General features: G+C 56.8%; 2 protein-coding genes across 4 annotated transcripts; one reads left to right on the forward strand and one right to left on the reverse strand.

The window, feature by feature from the left end:
• Positions 1-683: 683 nt before the first annotated feature.
• On the reverse strand, positions 684-7,263 carry LOC105699563 (alpha-N-acetylgalactosaminidase). Of its 3 annotated transcripts, none has more exons than XM_012424680.1 (8): positions 7,040-7,263; positions 6,355-6,516; positions 3,388-3,562; positions 3,096-3,270; positions 2,266-2,360; positions 1,457-1,816; positions 1,184-1,348; positions 684-1,102 (listed from the first exon to the last, which is right to left on the reverse strand). In XM_012424680.1, exons 1-8 carry the CDS (start codon positions 7,084-7,086, stop codon positions 917-919), a joined length of 1,365 nt encoding a protein of 454 aa, XP_012280103.1. In that variant the 5' UTR covers positions 7,087-7,263; the 3' UTR covers positions 684-916. The 3 variants fall into 3 exon arrangements, with proteins under 3 accessions (XP_012280103.1, XP_012280105.1, XP_012280104.1); XM_012424682.1 differs by having other exon boundaries at positions 917-1,102; positions 6,974-7,263; XM_012424681.1 differs by having other exon boundaries at positions 917-1,102; positions 6,839-7,263.
• A 3,257-nt stretch (positions 7,264-10,520) lies between these two features.
• On the forward strand, positions 10,521-18,719 carry LOC105699304. Its single transcript, XM_023434135.1, has 9 exons — positions 10,521-10,697; positions 13,403-13,613; positions 13,694-13,797; positions 13,866-14,057; positions 14,126-14,256; positions 14,323-14,449; positions 14,532-15,463; positions 15,517-16,364; positions 16,432-18,719. Exons 2-9 carry the CDS (start codon positions 13,445-13,447, stop codon positions 17,478-17,480), a joined length of 3,552 nt encoding a protein of 1,183 aa, XP_023289903.1. The 5' UTR covers positions 10,521-10,697; positions 13,403-13,444; the 3' UTR covers positions 17,481-18,719.
• Positions 18,720-18,739: the final 20 nt, after the last annotated feature.

Genomic DNA, 18,739 nt, shown 5'->3' on the forward strand with positions numbered 1-18,739 from the left:
CGGCCTCGATTCGGTCGATATTACTGCTCCTGCGAGCTGCGTCCTATCCTAAGCCTTGCACTCCGCTCCCTCTCTCTGTCGTCCTCCTCCTCCGGCGCCCGGACGTCCCTATCGATACGCGTCACGCCCTCGGAAAGGACATCCTGGCCTCGATCAAAACTTCCCGTTCCCTTTAAGGACGCGTACCCGGTGCCTCCCGACCTCTTCTTAGTAGGGCCCTCGAGCGATGCCAATCTTCCGGGGCGACTCGACCGGGTCCAATAAAGAATCCTACAAAGAGCGGTCCATCGTTCAAGGGACCGATACGTGGGAAGCTTCCCTTGGATCGAAGGTGCTCGGAAACGAGCTCCTCTCAAGGAACTCGGAATACGTATTTACCCTCTCTTTGCGATGTGCCTCTTACCTCTCGATTCCCATCGACCGTGGAAGCCTAGATATCGACGAGACGTACGACCTTCCGAACGTCTTAACCCCTACCAGGAACACCGAATGGTAATTCCGTGGTGCGGCCTCTAACGGAAAAGAAATAAAAAAAAAAATAAAAGAATCCTTCACGGTCATTTCGACCTCGATAGAAAATATTTGGGCGCAACATTTAAAGCGCGAAGACCTCGAGCTCGTCGAAGTGGCCAGTCAGGATGACGCTCCCCCGGGTCGAGGACCGATTTAAGTACGCTCAGCTGTTTCTCTGGACTGCCCGATTGGAACCGTTCCAGGTTCCGCAGGCTTTATTTTATTTTATTTTCATTTTCTTCCTTCTCTTCCGCCGCTTATCGTAAAACGGTACGATTTATTTCTTTACAGCCTTAGCGAATTTATGGTAACGTTGGTACGTATGTATTACAATTATAGAAAATTAAAAAAAAAAAAAAGAAAAAATATTAAATCTATCTATCTCTAGTCACTCACTTGGTTCCTACTTAAACGTGTTCTGCCTAACTTTGAACACCTGATTAATCGCGGAAAATGGAGCACACTGATTCGAGAAGAGATCGTCCAGCTGGAGGTCGCACCTCAAGATCACCACCCCCGAGGGGTTAACCTTGACTTTGATCTTCGTTTGCGGCGTCAGGATGCCGTAGTCGACCTCCTCGTACAAGTCCTAGGGGGGAAACGTGACAATTATCGACTCGGCGTGTTATTTAATTAACGTTAGAAATATTAAGAAAAAATGAAGAATTACTTCTACTCGGTAGCCGCAGGGGTACTGCAGACCCAGCTCCTTAAGCGTCACCGAGACGTCCGAAGGAGTACCGTCCGTTCTCCTGTTAACGAACGCAATCGCGTACGAGTAGTAGTTCTGGTACACCGGTGTTATAGGTCGTGCCCATATTTCGATCCCTTTGTGCTGTAGAAAAAAAAAAGAAAAAAATGTAAACGCACGTACAAATACTTTAAGAGACTCGTAACAAAGGAATAACGATTGGCGCTAGGCATTGCTCGGCGAATCGTGCACCTTATAGATCCGTCTGCCCTGGATACCAAGAGGATCTTGGTCCACAGCAATTATCTTCTTGTTCTGCAGAATGGCTTTGTACTCGGGCCTGATCGTGCGGAGATCGACGGACATCAGGAGAGGCGCGGCCAGGATAGCCCACAGGGCCATTTGCGTCTTGCTCTGTTCGTAGCTTAAACCAAAGTTACCGATGATCAACATGTCCGGGTCGTTCCAGTGTCCCGGACCGGCGTTAGGGACAATCGCGTCCTGATTGTGCCCGTAGTAATCGATGATGCTCTCCAAGCTGCTCCAGGAGTCTTGGATGTCGTCGAAGTTCCTCCAAAGGTTGCAGTGCTCGATTATCGCCGTGAAGTTCGGCTGAAAGGGGAAAGTATCGTCACCTTAGGGTACCGATCGGTATTGCGCGAATGTACATGTACCAGTCGTAAAAGCGGTAGGAGTTCGAGGGGGGGAAACCCTCGCGCCTTGAATCGCCTTCCGCGAAACGACTCGGCTAAGAGCAGGAACACCGAGGCGTCGCGCTGCACGAGATCGGGACTTTCTAACTTTCCATCAAGTGAGTGGATCCAATGTCACCCACTCGTTTATAATAGCCATTTTCCACGTTGATGAGTTCGAGTAGCGGATCCTCGTTCCAGGAAAACAATCGCGGCCTCCGAGCGGCCTCCTGGGTGTCGAGAGCAAGAAGGCCCTCGAACGAAAAATCGCCCGGCGTATCCACTTCCGATGTTTCCCAGGACTTAAAAATGCCACAGCGTCTCTGCTCTTTCTAACCAACCAGGAGATGATATTATCTCTACACCAACCTGCATCCCAGCGTAAATCTGATAGACCGGCCAACTGCAAGAATATATCATGGGTCTGCCGGTTTGATTTAGGTGGAAGCCGAATTCCGGATACCCTGTAACAGAGGTTGCAAAAGTCAATTAACAAGTCGCTCCTCCGTGCACGAGGTAATCTAAGGTGTTATCAGGCCTACACCCGCGCCAGGAACGCCTTCATCGAACGGGCTTTGGGAATCCAAAGGAACCGATAGTAACACGCCCTAGCAGTTCGATCGTGGGAATGTCGACGGAAAACGATAGTAACCGGTTGCGCCGCTCGACGGCCAGGAACAATTAACCACCGAGTACCCGGACTCCCGTGTAACCGACCCACGCCTCCACCTACCACCTCCGTAATCGGTCTCCACCTTGGGACAATGAGCATTCCGAGGTATTTCCTTCGCGGAAAGAGCCCTCCGCGTGAAAACGCTTTAATCAAAGAGAATCTACAACTCTACGGAGATTCGTATCGCGTGGACGTGCGTGTATCCACGAAGGTCACCGAGTTCCTCCGCTTTCCCTATCTTCCACCCGCTTAACCCTTTGCGATCGGGAAATTTCTCCGATGGGAGTACCAGCTAGTAGGAGGAAATTTATCACATGACGCACATCCCTCCATGGCCCCAAAAAATAATTTCCTCCACCATTTGAGGGGAGTAATGACATGCCGCCAGGGTGGCGGCACCGACTTCTACGACGACTTGCGAATCCCGCCACTGTGGCGGCTAAGATCGCAAAGGGTTAAATGTGTTATCACCGTTGTATATAAATGTGTGTAATCGTAGGATTGCGGGAAATCCCTCTACGAGTACCTCTGTCCATTTCCGTGGGGTGTGAATAACATCCGTCGAGCTTGACGTAGTCGACGTCCCAGGAGGCGAAAGTCAAAGCGTCGGTCTGCAAATATCCCAGGACCCCCGGATATCCTGCGCACGTGTAGTTGCCAAAGTCCTCGTAGATGCCGAATTTCAGACCCTTCGAATGGACCTGAAATCACGAAAGGAACGTCAAGACTCAGCCAGTAAATTTCGATGGGCGGTGGTAACAATTAAAATAAAAATAAATAAATAAAACATAATAAAAAAGTAAGAGGGAAAACCGTACGTAATTGGCCAGGCTTTTTATGCCGTATGGAAATCGCTGTCTGTCCGGCACGAGTTTCCCGTCGAAGCTTCGGTCCTTCTCCAGCCAGCAATCGTCCACGTTAATGTACTCGTACCCGACGTCCGCGTAACCCTCCGCGACGACGATGTCCGCCATCGTCCGGAAGAGTCGGTCGCTGAAAACCGAATCGAAGCCAAATATCAGTTTAACCGAAAATTAACGGCGGAATAAAATACACCTCTGAAAGCTGAAGGGAAGGTCGGCATCATTTTGCAAAGTACATGTCAGGATTGCGGGAAAAAAAAATTCGGCGCAACGTCGTCCGCTCCCTCGAGAGCCGCAAAAGAAACGTTTTCTCGATCTCCGCCGAGTATTCGCAGTCTCCGCTTTTTCTCGTCCTCTCCCTCGCCGTCGATCCGTCCCAAGGACACTCGATGTCCTCGATTTGGTAGCGACCAAGAAAGTAAGAGTCTCGGGCCCCTCGCAAAATGAACGGGAAGGTCCGAGGTTGGACCGGCTCCGTTTTAAAGGGCCCGTCGCACCTTGGAGGTTCCCTTGCGTAACCGGCCACCCACGTGGTGAATCGCTCGTACCGATTATTAATTCGCAACATCCCTTGGTCTTTAATTCTCCGAGGCGCGATGATATCAAAAGTGTCCCACCTTTTCAATGCGTGGATATGCACGGTGGGACGGAGATGTCATAACACTTAATTGAATTATTATTTCTTCTCGTTTCTATACCATGTTATTCCTTCGCTAATAAAAATTTTCTTAAATTTCGCGTCTCAAAGGGTTAACGCATAAAACATTAAACCCGTAATATCGGGTAAATTGGCGATACCATTTCGGAGCAAGAGGCTCCGAAAAAAAATACCGACGGATTACCCTCGATCCGCACCTTCCTAATTGCCTCCGCTCAATTACCTCGGTTCAAGGGGATCGAGTGATCTTTCGTATCCAGAAATACGAGAAAAAGGAAACGTTCGCATAATTGTGAAGCGAGTGAGGAGAACCAGAATAAGAAATCCCGCTCGACCGACGCGACCAGAAAAGGTACTCGAAACGAGTATGGCTCTCCAGGTGTCTTCGTCGGGAGGAAAAAAAAAAAGAAAAAAAAAAGACAAACAGGCGAAGGAAAAGAGAGAAATCGGACAAAGCAATCCCGATTTCCTTTTTATTAGTCCCGGGATGGAAATGATCCGTGGTAGACAGTAATGTAAATACTTCCGACCGACCGAGGTACAAAGCGCGAAACGTCCTACCGTAATTACCGTCCCGCGGTCGTTGAAACCGCTAATTACGCGCGCATTCACGGGCTCAAAGTTTCCACGCTCTCGGTGCTCGGGTTAACCGCCGCTTATTTGCATGTAACATTGCACCGTAGTGCGTAGAGGTATATCAACCGGGAGGCGATAAGAAAACAGAGGAAAAATGCAAGGAAAACGAGTCCACGAGTAGAATGCGCAGGGCATATCTCATTGACCGAGAAACGGTGCGTAGAAGTATAAGATAAAAAATTGTTTAAATTAAAAAAAAAAATATGAGAACTCCACCGCAAATGATAATCGATCGGCGGAATACCTAGTTTTGCAAAGGCGAAGTGTAACCACCCGGTTCGTCCGATTCGAGGAGAGGTGGGCATCGGCCGAGCCTCCCGATAGTTTCAATTTTTCTTTTCCCTTTCTACGTGGCCGTTACGCAAGAATCCCCGTGAACCCCGTAACGATCGAGCCGGGGAAATCATATCGGTATTGGAGAAAAATTGCGTAACCGAACCGGTGGGACGTCCAATAACGCGTTCCAGGAGGAGTCGGCCCATTCCTATGTCCACTCCCTATTTCCGTGGGAACGAGGCTCGGGATTAATCGATCCCCCTTGTTCTTCCTGAACGTCGAAAGGTAATTAACAAAATTAAGGAGAGAAGAAAAACAAGAAAAAAAAAAATGGGCAACACGGGGGAGCTACGTTTGAAAGGCATCGGAAGGAAGAGCCGTTTCTCGAGTGAGTTGTGGGACGTCGTTTCTTTTTTTTTTCTTTCCTACAAAACTGCATTTCTGCCGGTGAAGGAGTTACGATCCGGCGGTAGGTCTCGGTTTACATAAGCGTATACTGGTGGAATAACAATCAGGAAGCGATATTAATAGAGGGAGAGAACGCACGGTGCGGGATGGACTATTCTGCAAGGTCCTGGAGCATTGTAAAGCGACTGTCACGGTCTTACGACAACGAGGCGCGAAGTGTTAATCATCGTTTAAAGATAGCTTGGCTGGGTCAGATGAAAGATTTCAGACACCTTGATCATCTAGGATTCGCGTAATTAAAATGACCGCGTTATGTGGAAAATTTACGGAAATTTAGACCACGGGCAAACGAGGAAGCGACGTCCTCGAGGAGGAGATTCCCAACTATTAGCTTTGACGTTTCGTTCGCCGTCGGGTAAAAATGTTCAAGTCGTTTACTGAAATAGAAAGTCACTCTTGAGTGGATTACGATCTTCCGCTCTTTGTCATTCAGGGATTTTCGAACGCACCGTGGATCGTAAACCACGATGTCTTGGTTGAACGATTAAGTTGTTTATTGAAATAAATTGTAATTATGTAACCGGTCTATAGGGGCTGTTCTTGGTAATGTTCCGACAAAGGATTAATAATATAACACCATGTATATATACATATGTCCAAGTATCGTACGCACGTGGACGAGCCATTATATTAAAGGGAAACGAATAAGGTACGCCTTACTCTGTATCCAGACCGGTGACGTAATTCATATATCCAGCATCCAACCCCGTTACTTTCACATATTCCCCGTTGTGAGTTTTATAATTGCCTGCCCATTAGACGACGTCAAGGCGTTCGAGAGTACGCGCAATACAATGGCCCGCGTCGATATAGTGGTCGATGTAATTTACATTATTATTCTTGATTTGTTCCGGAGGAACGAGCGAAACAAAGAAAGCACAAACCTGATGCAGTTGTCAGGGTCGTTCTTGCAGTCGGTATTGCATCTGAAGCGCTCCCAAGCAAGCCATCCCATGGGAGGTGTCTTGGCCAGTCCATTCTCGAGGGCGGAGGCAAGGCCGGCGGCCAGCACCAGGAAGCCCCACGTCCAGACCGTGCTCGACATTCTGCAATCACGGCGCGTACCTTAGTTTTCGATCGATAAAGCCTGAGACCCTGGAGGCTCGCGAAACCGTCGGTCGCTACGAAGCCGGGAGCATAGCTCTCTCGAGGAACGAGGACGCCCAGTAGTACGGACAAGGAGCACGCGTTACATCCGCGGTGCCGATCCACTGCTCGGTTCGCTCAACGAACGCACCGTCCACATCATGCGTCCACCGCTCCAGCCAAACTGATCCGATATAAGACCTCCGAGCCATGGGGACTTTCACCCAATGCCCCATTTAATTTTTCCACCCGGCCAGTCCCCTACCATGCCGTCGCGCCTACCTCTGCTCCCTCCTAGCCTCTCCGATCACCTCTTGCTTCCTCGGTTACCTCTCCCATGCCTTCCTAGAGTTCCTCCACCACGACCTGCCGCACGCCGCAGGTAGAGGTGGAAGCGTAGAATCGTGGTCGACTCACGGTTCGACGCAATCGAAGCGTCACCGAGCACCAAGAGCCGTATACACCGTGGACAGGTCGCCTAACCTATACCAAATAGTTCCGTCAGCATGCAGGACGTCGAACGAGCGCATTAAATCAGAGCAAATCCTGCGGATAGTTCGTTGCTTTGCGCCGCCGTCCCCGTTCACGATTCGACGAAGCTTGTCCTTTCACTATCCACTGTTCTAACACTTTCTGAAAGGTTAGAACGGGTTAAAACGAGATAGAGGTTAGCTACGTAGATCCCATAACCAACACAATGGAATACAATGAACCGCAATGAACTCTGGGCAATCCGCTGGATCCCGCCAATCGCAGAACGGAGATCCGCCCTTCTCGAATTCCGGCGAGCGCTCGAGATTCGCGTTCGATTACTATCGATATCGAGAGCCGACGGCGCGTGAACGCGCCATTCCGATTGGACACCGAGCGATCGCTCGTAACGGATGGGGAGCGGCTCAATTGGCTGAAAGTCACGGGCAGGCCCGACTGGCTACGTGGGAAAGGTTTTCTTCCGTCCACCTTCGCCATGGGAAACCCACCTAAACGGCGGAAACCGTTTCAACGAAACTCGTTGGAATTCCAACGAGAGTAGAAAAATGGCGGTCCTCTCGAACTTCGATATGTACGTTGCAGGAATCCACGAATCTTGTTAAGGAAGGATCAAACTAACCCGGAGGGCGATTACCATCCGAGGAAGAATTGCAACGACTGTCGAGAGTACAGGAAGCAAGATTTATGCAATAATAAGCGTTATCGTTCGATCGACATAACGCGAGGTGAGTAATGGAAAATTGCCCGATTAATAGAGTTATCACGTTAGCGACGCAAAATGCGATAAAATCGTCTCGAAAATGCGAGGCAGATTTTTCTGCCGTAGTTGCATCTTCCAATATCCCTCGTTTGAAAAACAACGAGATTCCCGCGCGAGACCGCGAGCCGACTGTTCCCATAGAGAGAAACGAATCCCTTATTTATTTACTTCCACCTGCCACTACTTACATAAATCCTTATCGCTCTGAGTACTTCCTGGACAATTTTACATTACGTCTCGTTTCTTTCTGCCGACGTTCGGAACGAGCTCGGCAAATCGTTAATAACCTGGCGGGGAATAACGTCGAGTAAAACGCGCACCATACCTTGCCCGGTCTTTGGGCGCCGACGAAATTCAAAAAGAAAGGAAAATACACGGATAAAGTATCGACGGGCAAAATTTCATATCCGCGAATGCTTCAAAATTTCAGAAATGCTTTTCAAGGGAAAAGGTAATGCGTGAAGCAGAAACCAACGCCCGAGTTCCCTCATCGAGATCTGCTCTGCCTCAGATCCGAGATACATCGTTCTTATCATCCGATAAAGGAGGAACGAATTGGAGTCGATGGATCTTCGGATTATCTTTATCAAGGTTACACCATTCGAGAAGAGGAAGGATTAAGACGATTACAACATCGATTAAGATCGACCGGTTATCGGGGAGAGTCAATCGGTGCACCACGGATCGAGGTCTCGTTTATCATTTTTCTTTCCTTATCGACCCGGCATCCGGAACTAATCCGGCCCGTTAATTTAGCATTTGATAATCGCAAGCGAAACCCACCTCTTCAAGGTTCGTTCCGGCATCGTCGAGCCAGACAACGAGGACGCGAGGAACGTCTCTCGTCCTTCGTCCTTATGCCCGCTCGTCGACACCTCGCGAAAATGAGTGTTCCTTGAGACTCGGAACCGTCACGAATGGACCACCGACCGTTGAAGATCCTGCCGAGGGTGACATTTCATCGCCGAGACGTCCGCGCGAATGCAGGAGACCGACCGAAGGTCCTTTCCTTTAACGACTCGTCCAAAGGACGACAAGGGATTTCGGCGATTCAAATTCCGGCTCGTACTTTCGGATTAGACTTTCTTGCGGAGAGTTCGAAAGTAGTCCACGGCACTCACGTGCGGAACGCCACGGGAGGGAGAGAAGGAGAGAGAGAGAGAGGGACGAGAACCTTTCCAAAGGATCCACAAAGAGATCGGCGGTCGCGCGTCGCGCCTCTCTTGCTCCGGATCGTTCGAGTCGAGAAAAAAAAGGGGGGACCCGACGTCGAAACCGCCGAGAAGACGCTCCGGATCGGGGGGCGAGAAAATCAACGAGAATTACCTAAACCTTCCGGGGACCTTTTTCGGGCGCACTTTACGTCTCGATGCCCCGAGCCGTGCCTCTGCTACTGAAATTTTTCACCTGCTCCCACCTCTATATAAACCGTGAACTGCGCGCCACCTTCTTTTTCCCTTGCTTTTTATTTTCATATTTATCTTTCCTTTACGAGCCTATCGCGTCTTCCCCTCCGTCGACTAGCGACGGACAATCGTTCGATTGCCTTCCCGCCACCCTCCCGCGCCTAGATCTTTACCTTTGATCGGGACCGTTATCGACGTTTCGTCAATATTGGGCGTCTGCGATCGGCGTCGGCAACGACGACCGGGCAAAGAAGAAGAACTGGCCGCTCGAATAAATTATCCTAGCTAGCCGGGAGAGGACGCGATCCTTTTCTCGATCCTCCTCCACCTCGAAAATCCACGGACGACTGAGAAACGCTTTCAAGGTGTCGGCGAGTCGTATCGCCAACTCGAACGATCGGATCTCGATCTCGACCGATGCTCCAAAAAACTCGGGAGGCGAGATTTGATTCTCCTCCCTTCCGTTTTTCTTTCTATTTGTATCTTTTTTAATCGAAATCGCTCGTTTGGAATCGAGGCCGAAACGCCGATTAGATGCGAGCAGCTGACCGATAAGGAGAGTGTTTCCGATAGCGCTCGTCCTTGAACCGCTAAACGCATCAAGAGGAGGAATATCTTTCGAACCTGCTCCGCCCGATACAAAGTCTACCGAGCGATCGTTTTTTCGCATCGATCTACCTCCCCCGGCTCCGAGAATCGATCGCCTCGTCGACGAGCGACATCCTTCCTCTCTTTCGCTTTGCTCTTATTCTTGTCGTCTTCCCCCCATCCGCGGACGAGGAACGAATCCTTCGCGGATGCAAATCGAAAGTTCGTTTCTCGCGAAAGGCCCGGTAACCGAGTCTCGAGGACGTTTCCGTCCGGTCGCGAAAAGGCGTCGAGTCGGCGTCATCAAAGATCGGTAGCGATCGCCGACAAATGGGTTCGGAAGAAGAACGCGGCCAGGAAAAGGTGGAAGCGGGGCAAGCGATTCGATCGTTACCGCGGTCCGGAATCCGTCCGGCGACGCCGGAGGTCCGAGTGCATCCTCCCCCGGAGGCGCCAGCCAATGGGGAGTCGGCGTCGCGACGGCGTCGGTGTCGCGGCCGGGTCGGGCGGGCGTGGGCGATGCGCCAACCGGTCGATTTAGGCGCCGCCTGGCGGCGTCGCGGCGTCGCGGCGAAGGGGGCGCTCGGGCTGACCCGCAGCCGCGTAGGCCGCCGTCGCCCGCCGTCGCCGAGGTGGTTCGCGGTCTCGTCCGAGGTGCCCGGGGTGAGCGCTTCGTCTGGCCGCGCGATCCCCGCCGACCACGGACCGCCGACCGATTCCCGACCTACCCGACGAACCCCAGGCGCCTCCAGGAGCCTCTCAGGGAACCTGGCCCGGGTAATGGCTGACCAAGGGCTCGCGAGGAACGCCAAGGCCCGGTCGGGACCTCGAGCACGCCTTCCCGCGCCTCCGCTCCACGGGAAATGAGGACACCGCTAGGAGCATCGTCGCCGAGGTACGTGGGCCCTCCTAGACGTCCGCTCTCTGCCAGGGTGGATCCTCTCCTTCCGTCCCCTTCTCGAGCCGGAGGTCTCGCCGCCTTCCCGGGGTCGCTCCTCGGAGACGAGCCAGCAATGGCGGATCCCCGGCTCCCGGAGACCCTCGAGAGGGTGGATTCGACCCTCGGTCCTTTTCGCATCGACCCGCCGGTTTCCTCGAGACCGGGGAGGGTGCCGTCGGTCCCGACGTAACCTCGGGTCGGGGCCGACGGCGCGGACCGTTTACCGTCGCTTATAAATAGGGCGGTGCGGATTAATCGATACGCGGTGCTTTCATTCATGGCGGCCTCCCTCGCGCCGGCACGTTGCCGTATCCACCGCGACGTCGCAGCGGCGCCCACCCCTGCCACCCCCTTGGCAAGGACCACGTTTTTCGCCCGGTTATTTTTAGACCGCGGGGACGTTCCCTCCTCTCTCTCTGCTCCCCTTTCCGCGTCCACCCGGCGAATCCATAAAGAAACGTTTAGCGATCTCTCGGCCGCTTATCGGCGGTTTCCCGCCAAGGTCGGGAATTACGGTATCGGGGTTAGCCCGCTCGCGCTTACGGGCCACTTACGGGCGATTGCATCTCGATTGCATCTCGATTGCCCGCGACGCGAGGTCCCCTCCTCTCCTTCGGCCCCCAATTTGCGATACCCACCCGGGACTTTTATCCGAGCGCGCTACCTTTGTCGGGGATAACTGGGTCAGCTGGTTAACGCATAAATCACCGCCTCGCGGCCACCTCGGGTCTCCGTCGAGGGTCGCTTCTTCCCTGTCCGTCGCTCGCTCGAGTCGTCCGCGATTAGGTAGGGCCGAGACCCTGAATAATTGACCATCTTGGAGACCGACCCGAGTCGGGGGGATCCGATCCGAACGAGATAGAATCCCTCGCGCGAGCGGAGTTCCCCGAGGAAGCTCGCGCTGCGGTGATCCGCGTCCTCGCGGCACTTTCACCGAGGACTTTCCGCGCGATCGAAATCGAGATCGGCATCGAAAGGGAAAGGAGAAAGATCGCGAGCCGGGAAGGAGGCGCCGAGCGCCGTCGAGGAAGCGGCGAAAATGGAATCCGGGGGCGGGAGGGGTTTTTTAATATTCGCGTTCCAGTTTGTCCGGTTCGTTCCACTTTCTTTTTATATCCGAGCCGGGCAAACTTATCTCCCGGCGGCCGCGCACGTCGAATGGAAAATGGGAGCGAATCCGCGCGACGTCCAGGCGTCGACGTCTCCCTTTGTTGGCACCGCCCGACGCCTTCCGGTCGTCCTCTCGTCGTTTCCGACAGGATTTCGTTACCGCGGGACATCCGAATCGATCGCCCTGGAAGGCGGGATTTCCTGGCTCCCGATCTTCCCGGGGGATCTTTCGTTCATCGGGCGCGTCGCCGACTCTTGCCGGGAGCGACGTTTGACCGGCGACATCAAAGGCGCTTCATCCCTTTGCGCGGTATATTCCTCTCCGGCGTCCACCCCTATACGCGGAGGATGTACTTCCTATGTACGTGGCGGCGTCGGTTCTGGGTCACCCAGTATCCAACTATCGAGGAAACCTGGCGCCCCGAGGTCCACCCTCTCCGCGGGGAAAACTTCCCAGGGAGTCGCGAGAAGAATCTCCGAGTTCCGTCGAGACGACCCCCCGGTCGAAAATGTTGGCGTTAACCCGCGGATCGATTTCGCCGGTGGAATAGAAAAAAAAAAAAATTGGAACATCAGCGATCGCCGACCCGGCGTCTCCTGGCCGGACGGTCGCCGGTCTCCGGGATCCCGATTTCGACGCGACCGGTCGAGACGATCGACGGGGCCACGGATGCGTGCACCCGTAAATTAGTTGACCCAGTGCACAGAAACTACCCCAGGTAGTGGAAAGGGATATCGAATGAATTCACCGCGCAGCCGCTCCGTTCCGAGAGACGAAGCCCGGAGGATGGAGAGAGAGAGAGAGAGAGAGAGGCGCATATACCGCGTATCCGTATATATCCATCCGCGGGGGCATATGGATCGAGCATCGCCTCTCGGCGAGGAGCGCGTCCACTCTCCGACGCCAGGAGACGCCGAGAAGAAGGGACTTCCTCGGGGCGGAGGCGCGGAGTCGAGGCGATCTATCCGGAGGAACGGAGTTTCCGTCGGTCGGAAGTCGGAGCCTCGAGCAACAGGTGTCTGATCACCCGGAGGGGGTCTCCGCCGGAGGACGATGTCCGGCAAGGGGTGAGAGGCCGAGACGAGGATATCCCTAGGAGGGCCGAGTCGACGGAGATGAGCGTCGTCGACCTGATCCAGTTCCTCGACGTCTGCCGGATCTACCTGCAGGGCAAACGATACGTCGGGCACGTCGGCGCCCTGTGGGCCATCGTCACCTTCATCCGCACCGAGGACTGCGGGGAGTTCCTGCGATGGTGTCGAGCGTACGCGGTGCCCTTCCTCGGGTACCGGGAGAGAGTCGCCCCGGAGGAGGTCCGCGAAGAGAGGCGTCTCCTGAGGATCCTGCGTGACCTGCTTCGCTGCGGCTGTCTTCCCGTCGGCCCGCCCTGAGCGTCTGTACTTCCGCCGCGTGCAAAGAATAAAACCGACGAATCGTATACCGAGTGCCCCGTGCTCTTTCTTTCCCCGGCCTCGCCTCCGCGTTTCGCTCCCGAGGATCGGTCCCGTAGGCCCGGGAAGATAAACCGCCGCGAATCTCATTTCCCCAGGAGCTCGCGTATGGACGAGGGGAAGCCACCCTAGCGAGAGGGATGTCGGAAAGCGACGGAGAACGAGCAGCTCGGTCCGTGGCCTTGGAGCAAGCCTACGTCCACGAGGTCTACGAGCAATGCGCCGAGAGGACCGCGCAGAGCCGACCCTGGCCGAGGATTCACGAGTTCCTCCAGGAGTTGGAACCCGGGGCGCTGGTCTGCGACATCGGTATGCCTCCACCCTCTCCCGACTCCTCTCCTCCCTCTCTCTCGAGAAGGAAATAATCTGATCGCGATCGTTTCCCTCAGGTTGCGGCAACGGCAAGTACCTGAGCGTCAACCAGAGCGTCTTCAAGGTCGGGGTGGACCGTTGCAAGAGGCTGACGGACATCGCCCGCGAGAAGGAGAACGAGGTGAGCGCCCTGACGGGGCTCGACCGCCCTCGGGCCGGAGGACGACCGACTGGCTCGTCTCGTTTCAGGTCCTGATCTGCGACAACCTCGCCCTGCCCTTCCGGGATGAGAGCTTCGACGCGGTCCTCTCGATCGCCGTGGTGCACCACTTCGCGACGACCGAGAGGCGAGTCCACGCGCTGAAGGAGCTCGCGAGGGTGCTGCGGATCGGCGGCCGGCTGGTCATCTCCGTCTGGGCCATGGAGCAGAGGCACCGGAAGGTAAATCGACCGACCGACCGCCCTACGGCGACCCCCTCACCCGGAAGAGTCGTCCTCCTCTTTTGCAGTTCGAGTCGCAGGACGTCCTGGTGCCGTGGCCGAAGTCCTGCTGCCCGAACTCCTCGAGAGGCGCCTCCGGGCCCTGCGGCGCCTGCCGCTGCGACCACCGGCCCCAGAAGTGCATCCTGACGTCCAAGAGGTGACTCGAGCGTTCTCCGTCCCCCCCGACCGGTCGAAGGTCCTAAACGCGTCGCGATCGTTTCAGGGGCGGCCAGCGGAAGTTCCGGAGCAAGAGCTACCGGATCGACCCGATCTTCAGCCCGTCCCCCTCGACGAGCAGTCTGTCGAGCCCGAACGAGACCTGCTACAGCTTCTTCCGGCGGGCGCTGCAGGTCTCGAGATCTTTCCAATTGCGATGAACGAAACGAAAGGTGGAGGAACGGGAGGGAGAACGAAAGACCGGTCGGTTTTCAGAAACTGGCGGGCGGCAAGCGAGGGTCCCGTCCCTGGTTCCTGGAGCCCTGGCAGACCGGCTCGGGGAAGGACCGGAAGCACCTCGGCCACGAGGACAGCGGGGACGTGGACGACCTGCCGATCGAGCTGCGGCGCCTCGAGGACCCGGGCGTCGTCGTCGGCAAGCCAGCCGACGCCCTGAGCGTGAAGTCCAAGAGCCTCGGGGACATCCTGGAGATCCAGCGGCTCGAGCTCGTCCGGTCGAGGTCCAGCATCCCGGGCCTCTGCTCCACCCTGACCTCGGACCTCAACCTGGACGAGAGGTCGAGGACGCCCTCCCTAGCGGGCTCCAAGCCGAGGCTAGTCAAGCAGAAGTCGCATCTCGTGGAGGACGTCGGTCCGGAGGACCCGGAGGAGGACCCCGAGGACGGCCCCGCCGTTCCAGGGCTCGTCGAGGACCTTCTGGAGTTTCAGATGGCGAGTCACCCCGCGACCGGCCGGACAGGAGGCGCGCCGACCTGGCTAACCGATCGTTCCTTTTCGCAGGCGAAGCGAGGCGGTGTCCACAAGCAGAGCTCGATGAACGAGGAGCTGATGTCGCTGGAACGGCTCGAGGAGAAGGAGCGGGTCCGCCGCAACATCATGAAGCAGGCCTCCCTCAACGAGGAGATCATCTGCAAGCGGAAGGCCTTCGAGGCGTTCAAGGACACCGTCTACACGGGGAACGCCTCGAAGCGGTTCCAGCTGCTCAAAAGTGGCCTCTCGGACAAGATCAAGCGCTCGACCGACAACATCGAGAGGGTCTCCGGGATGTCGATCAGGAACGGCTTCGTCAAGATGCTGCAGGGCTGGAAGTCGACGGAGGCGAACGGTACCCCGCGTCTCGCTTCCCCGTCTCCTGGTCCCGACCGGACGTCTAACCGGGCGCGTTCTCCCCAGAAAACGGCGATCCCGCGACGAGGCCGAGCGAGATGGCGACCGCGACCGCGACCGCGGCGACGGCGAGGCGCGAGCCGGAGCCGGTCGTGGAGAGGAGGCCGTCCCGCGAGGACGGCTCGGACTCCTCCAAGGACAGCAGCCTGCAGAGCGACACCAGCGTCGACTCCGAGGACAGCTTCGCCTCGGTGATCTACGTGCCGAGGCCAGAGACGCCGTCGGACCCGACCTCGGCCACGGTCGGGCACCAGCTCACCGCGCTCTCGGCGCCGCCCTCGCCCAGGGTCAAGCATCCGCCCGACCACGGGGGCGCTAGGTCGAAGCCGGTGCCCGGGTCGCCGCTGGTTAAGCAGTTCCCGGCGACCCCACCCAGCCCGCCCCGCGGCTTCGGCGCCCTCCAGGCGAGGCCCCCTCCGACTCCCCCGCCTCCTCTTCCCGCCCTCGGCTCGGTTTCCGGCAGGAAGCAGGAGGAGGCTAGGTCCCGCTACGAGGAGAAGCGGCCCGAGGAACTGTCCTCGGTTCACCTGGAAGGGAGGGCCGGCCGGGGCGCGGGCCCCAGGCCGCCCGAGGACGAGGCGGGGCTCGGCTCGGTTCCCGAGGAGGAGCTCGCCAGGTCGGCCGACGAGGAAGAGACCCGGAAGAGCAGGCTGGACCAGATCAAGGAGCTGCTGAAGCAGAGGCCGGGCTTCGCCACCAGGTGCTCGAAGCCGAGCTTCCCCCTTGTTAGGAGGGCCTCGACCTCGACCGCGGGGAGGCTCGAGGCCGTTGCCAAGACTCTGCCCAGGCTCCTGTCGCTGGAGCTCTTCAACCCGGAGACCGACGACTTGGACAGCGACTCCTCGGGGGGCTCGTCCCCGCGGTCGGCGGGCTCGGTCATCAGCGTCATCTCGGACGAGCGGTTCCTCGTCCCGAAGAAAGGTATCTCGAGTTGTTTCCCCGCCCTTGGCGATAGGTCCGGCATTACAGAGGAGATCGTCCTTTTCAGAAAACCCGCAGGAGGCTGTCGACGCGCCGCCCGAGACGGAAGACCCCGGACCACTCCCCGTCGAGGGGAGCGACGTCCCGGAACCGGAGGACCGCGAGGACGCGGTCGGCGCGGCCGTCCGGGGCGGGTCCCCTGCCTCGCCCGATCCCGAGTCTTCCCTGAGGAGGACGGGCTCCTCTTCGGAACTACGGAGGCTGATCGGCTCCTCGCGGAGCTCCTCCAAGAGCTCCTCGAGGTGCCCCTCGCCGGAGGACGTGACCTGGAGCGAGGAGTGTCGCCGGCACCTGATCGATTTCACGGAGAGGCTGAGCGAGAACCTGACTCAGGAACCGGACCGGGACGCGACTCGTCCCGACGACGCTCGGCGGGACCTGCGCTCCATGGATCCCTACTACAAGGAGAGCCCCGGCGAGTCCTGCAAGTACAGCGAGCTCCTGGATACGATCGCCTGGCCGAAAAGGGCCAGCGACCGGCCCCGGGACTCGGAACCGGACAAGCCGGGACGGAGCGACACCCCCGTCGGCCGAGTGCCGAGAAGCGGCTCCGAGGACGCGCTCGACCTCGTCGCGGGGTCCGCAAGCTTGGAGGTTTTCGGGGAGCGGGAGAGGCCGGCGAGGAAGGTCCCCGGGCGCTCGGAGGAGTCCCCGGAATCGAGCTCGCTCGCCGGCCCGGAGAGTCGGGAGTCCGGGCGCGGCTGCCGGTTCCCCGCCGCCCCGAGGAGGAGGTTCCAGGCCCGAGGCCGGTCGGCCTCCGAGGAGGCTCCCTCTCGAGGGCCTGTCCCCGGGAAGCCGGACTCGGACGTGTCCGAGGGCACCGCCTCGGCAGCGGCCAGCAACGGCACCCTCAGCGCCTCCTCCTCCCAGGAGTCGCTCCCCTCGGACCGCGGGGGAGGTGCCATCACCTACCACCAGTACTACCACGTCTTCAGGGAGGGCGAGCTGGACCAGCTGATCGAGAAGTACGTCGAGAACCTCCACGTAATTTCCTCCTACTACGACCACGCGAGCTGGTGCATAGTCGCGGAGAAGGTGCAGGTCTGGACCATATGACTCGAGACCGTCCTACTCTTCCGGCTCGGGACCCGCGTCTACTCCAGAAGGAGCGGTCGGAGGGCTCGTCGTACCTGGGAGCAGCGTTTCCGCGGAGACGACGGCCCTTGTAAATATGTACGATAGCGTTTCCAACGCAAGCGCCAGGATCGCGAGGACCCCATTAAGTTAGGTACTCGCCACCGTTCGGCCCGCTTGACCAAGAGTTCCCATCGTTTGCGTTGATCGTCATTAACCTCGTTAAAGGAACCGACCGAGTGACGCCGAGGGGCCGTCATCCTAGAGACCCGCTCCCGAAGGATCGCCGCCCTCCCTGACGGGAGCGAAACCTCCCGGAAGTCGGCCCCGAGTACGAATTCCCGGTCCCGTCGCGCGGCCACCGGGAGAAGCAAAGAGGAAGGCATAACGATTCGTTACTCGGCGAAGCTCGATGTTCCACGACTCTCCGATATCGCTAACTTAAGCATTAACCTCGCTAGCCGAACTACCCGACCCCGAGGACGAGCCAATTACCTCGTAATGACTCGTTAATCGGCGCCGTAACGAGTCGGCGGGAATTACGAAAATCCCTCCTAGTCTTAGTCGCCCTTCCCCGAGAGCACGATCGCTCTCGAACGGGAGCAAGGACGAGACCGGGGACGATCTCCGTAAGGTCGCGTCTCTCCTCCTGGTCGTTAACACCAAACATTCCACCGTTCGTCAGCTTTCGTGCCGATCTCGCGTTCTCGGAGCCGTCGCTCTCCACCTTCCTTAGAGCGACCGGTCCGGACGTATACTTAGACAATATACGCGCACGGGAGCCCCGAGCCTCTACTCGACAACGAATCGCGGTATCGCGCGTTACCTGGTTCCCCAGGGCGGAAAGAGGTGCGGAACGAAGCTTGCTGTAAATATGGGGCCAGCCGCAAAGACTATATCGCGATAATAGGGTAACTCTTCCAGAGGCTGTTCGCAAACGTTACATCGCATTACCCCTCGTTATCCTCGTTATCGGACGCGAAGGAGAGTTTCCTTAACGGCGTTCTTTTCGCATCCGAGCCCAGGCGTCCCGGTGACCGTCGTCGAGCGAGTAGGCCTCTTCTCGTTGTTTCGAGTTAGGAGCGATAGGCCCGACTGGAGTAGTCGCGGTACCATTAGAATCGAATTTAAGTCGTCGCGGGCTCGCTTAGCCATTGTCGCGAGGTCGCGGCGACAGCCCGCGACGACCGTCGCGTTCCCCTTTATCCTTATGCGAGAAAATGATTTGTCGTTGGCGGCGA

This window comes from Orussus abietinus, unplaced genomic scaffold (assembly GCF_000612105.2).
Source record: "Orussus abietinus isolate OABI.00-Male unplaced genomic scaffold, Oabi_2.0 scaffold8, whole genome shotgun sequence".
Classification (NCBI taxonomy): domain Eukaryota; kingdom Metazoa; phylum Arthropoda; class Insecta; order Hymenoptera; family Orussidae; genus Orussus; species Orussus abietinus.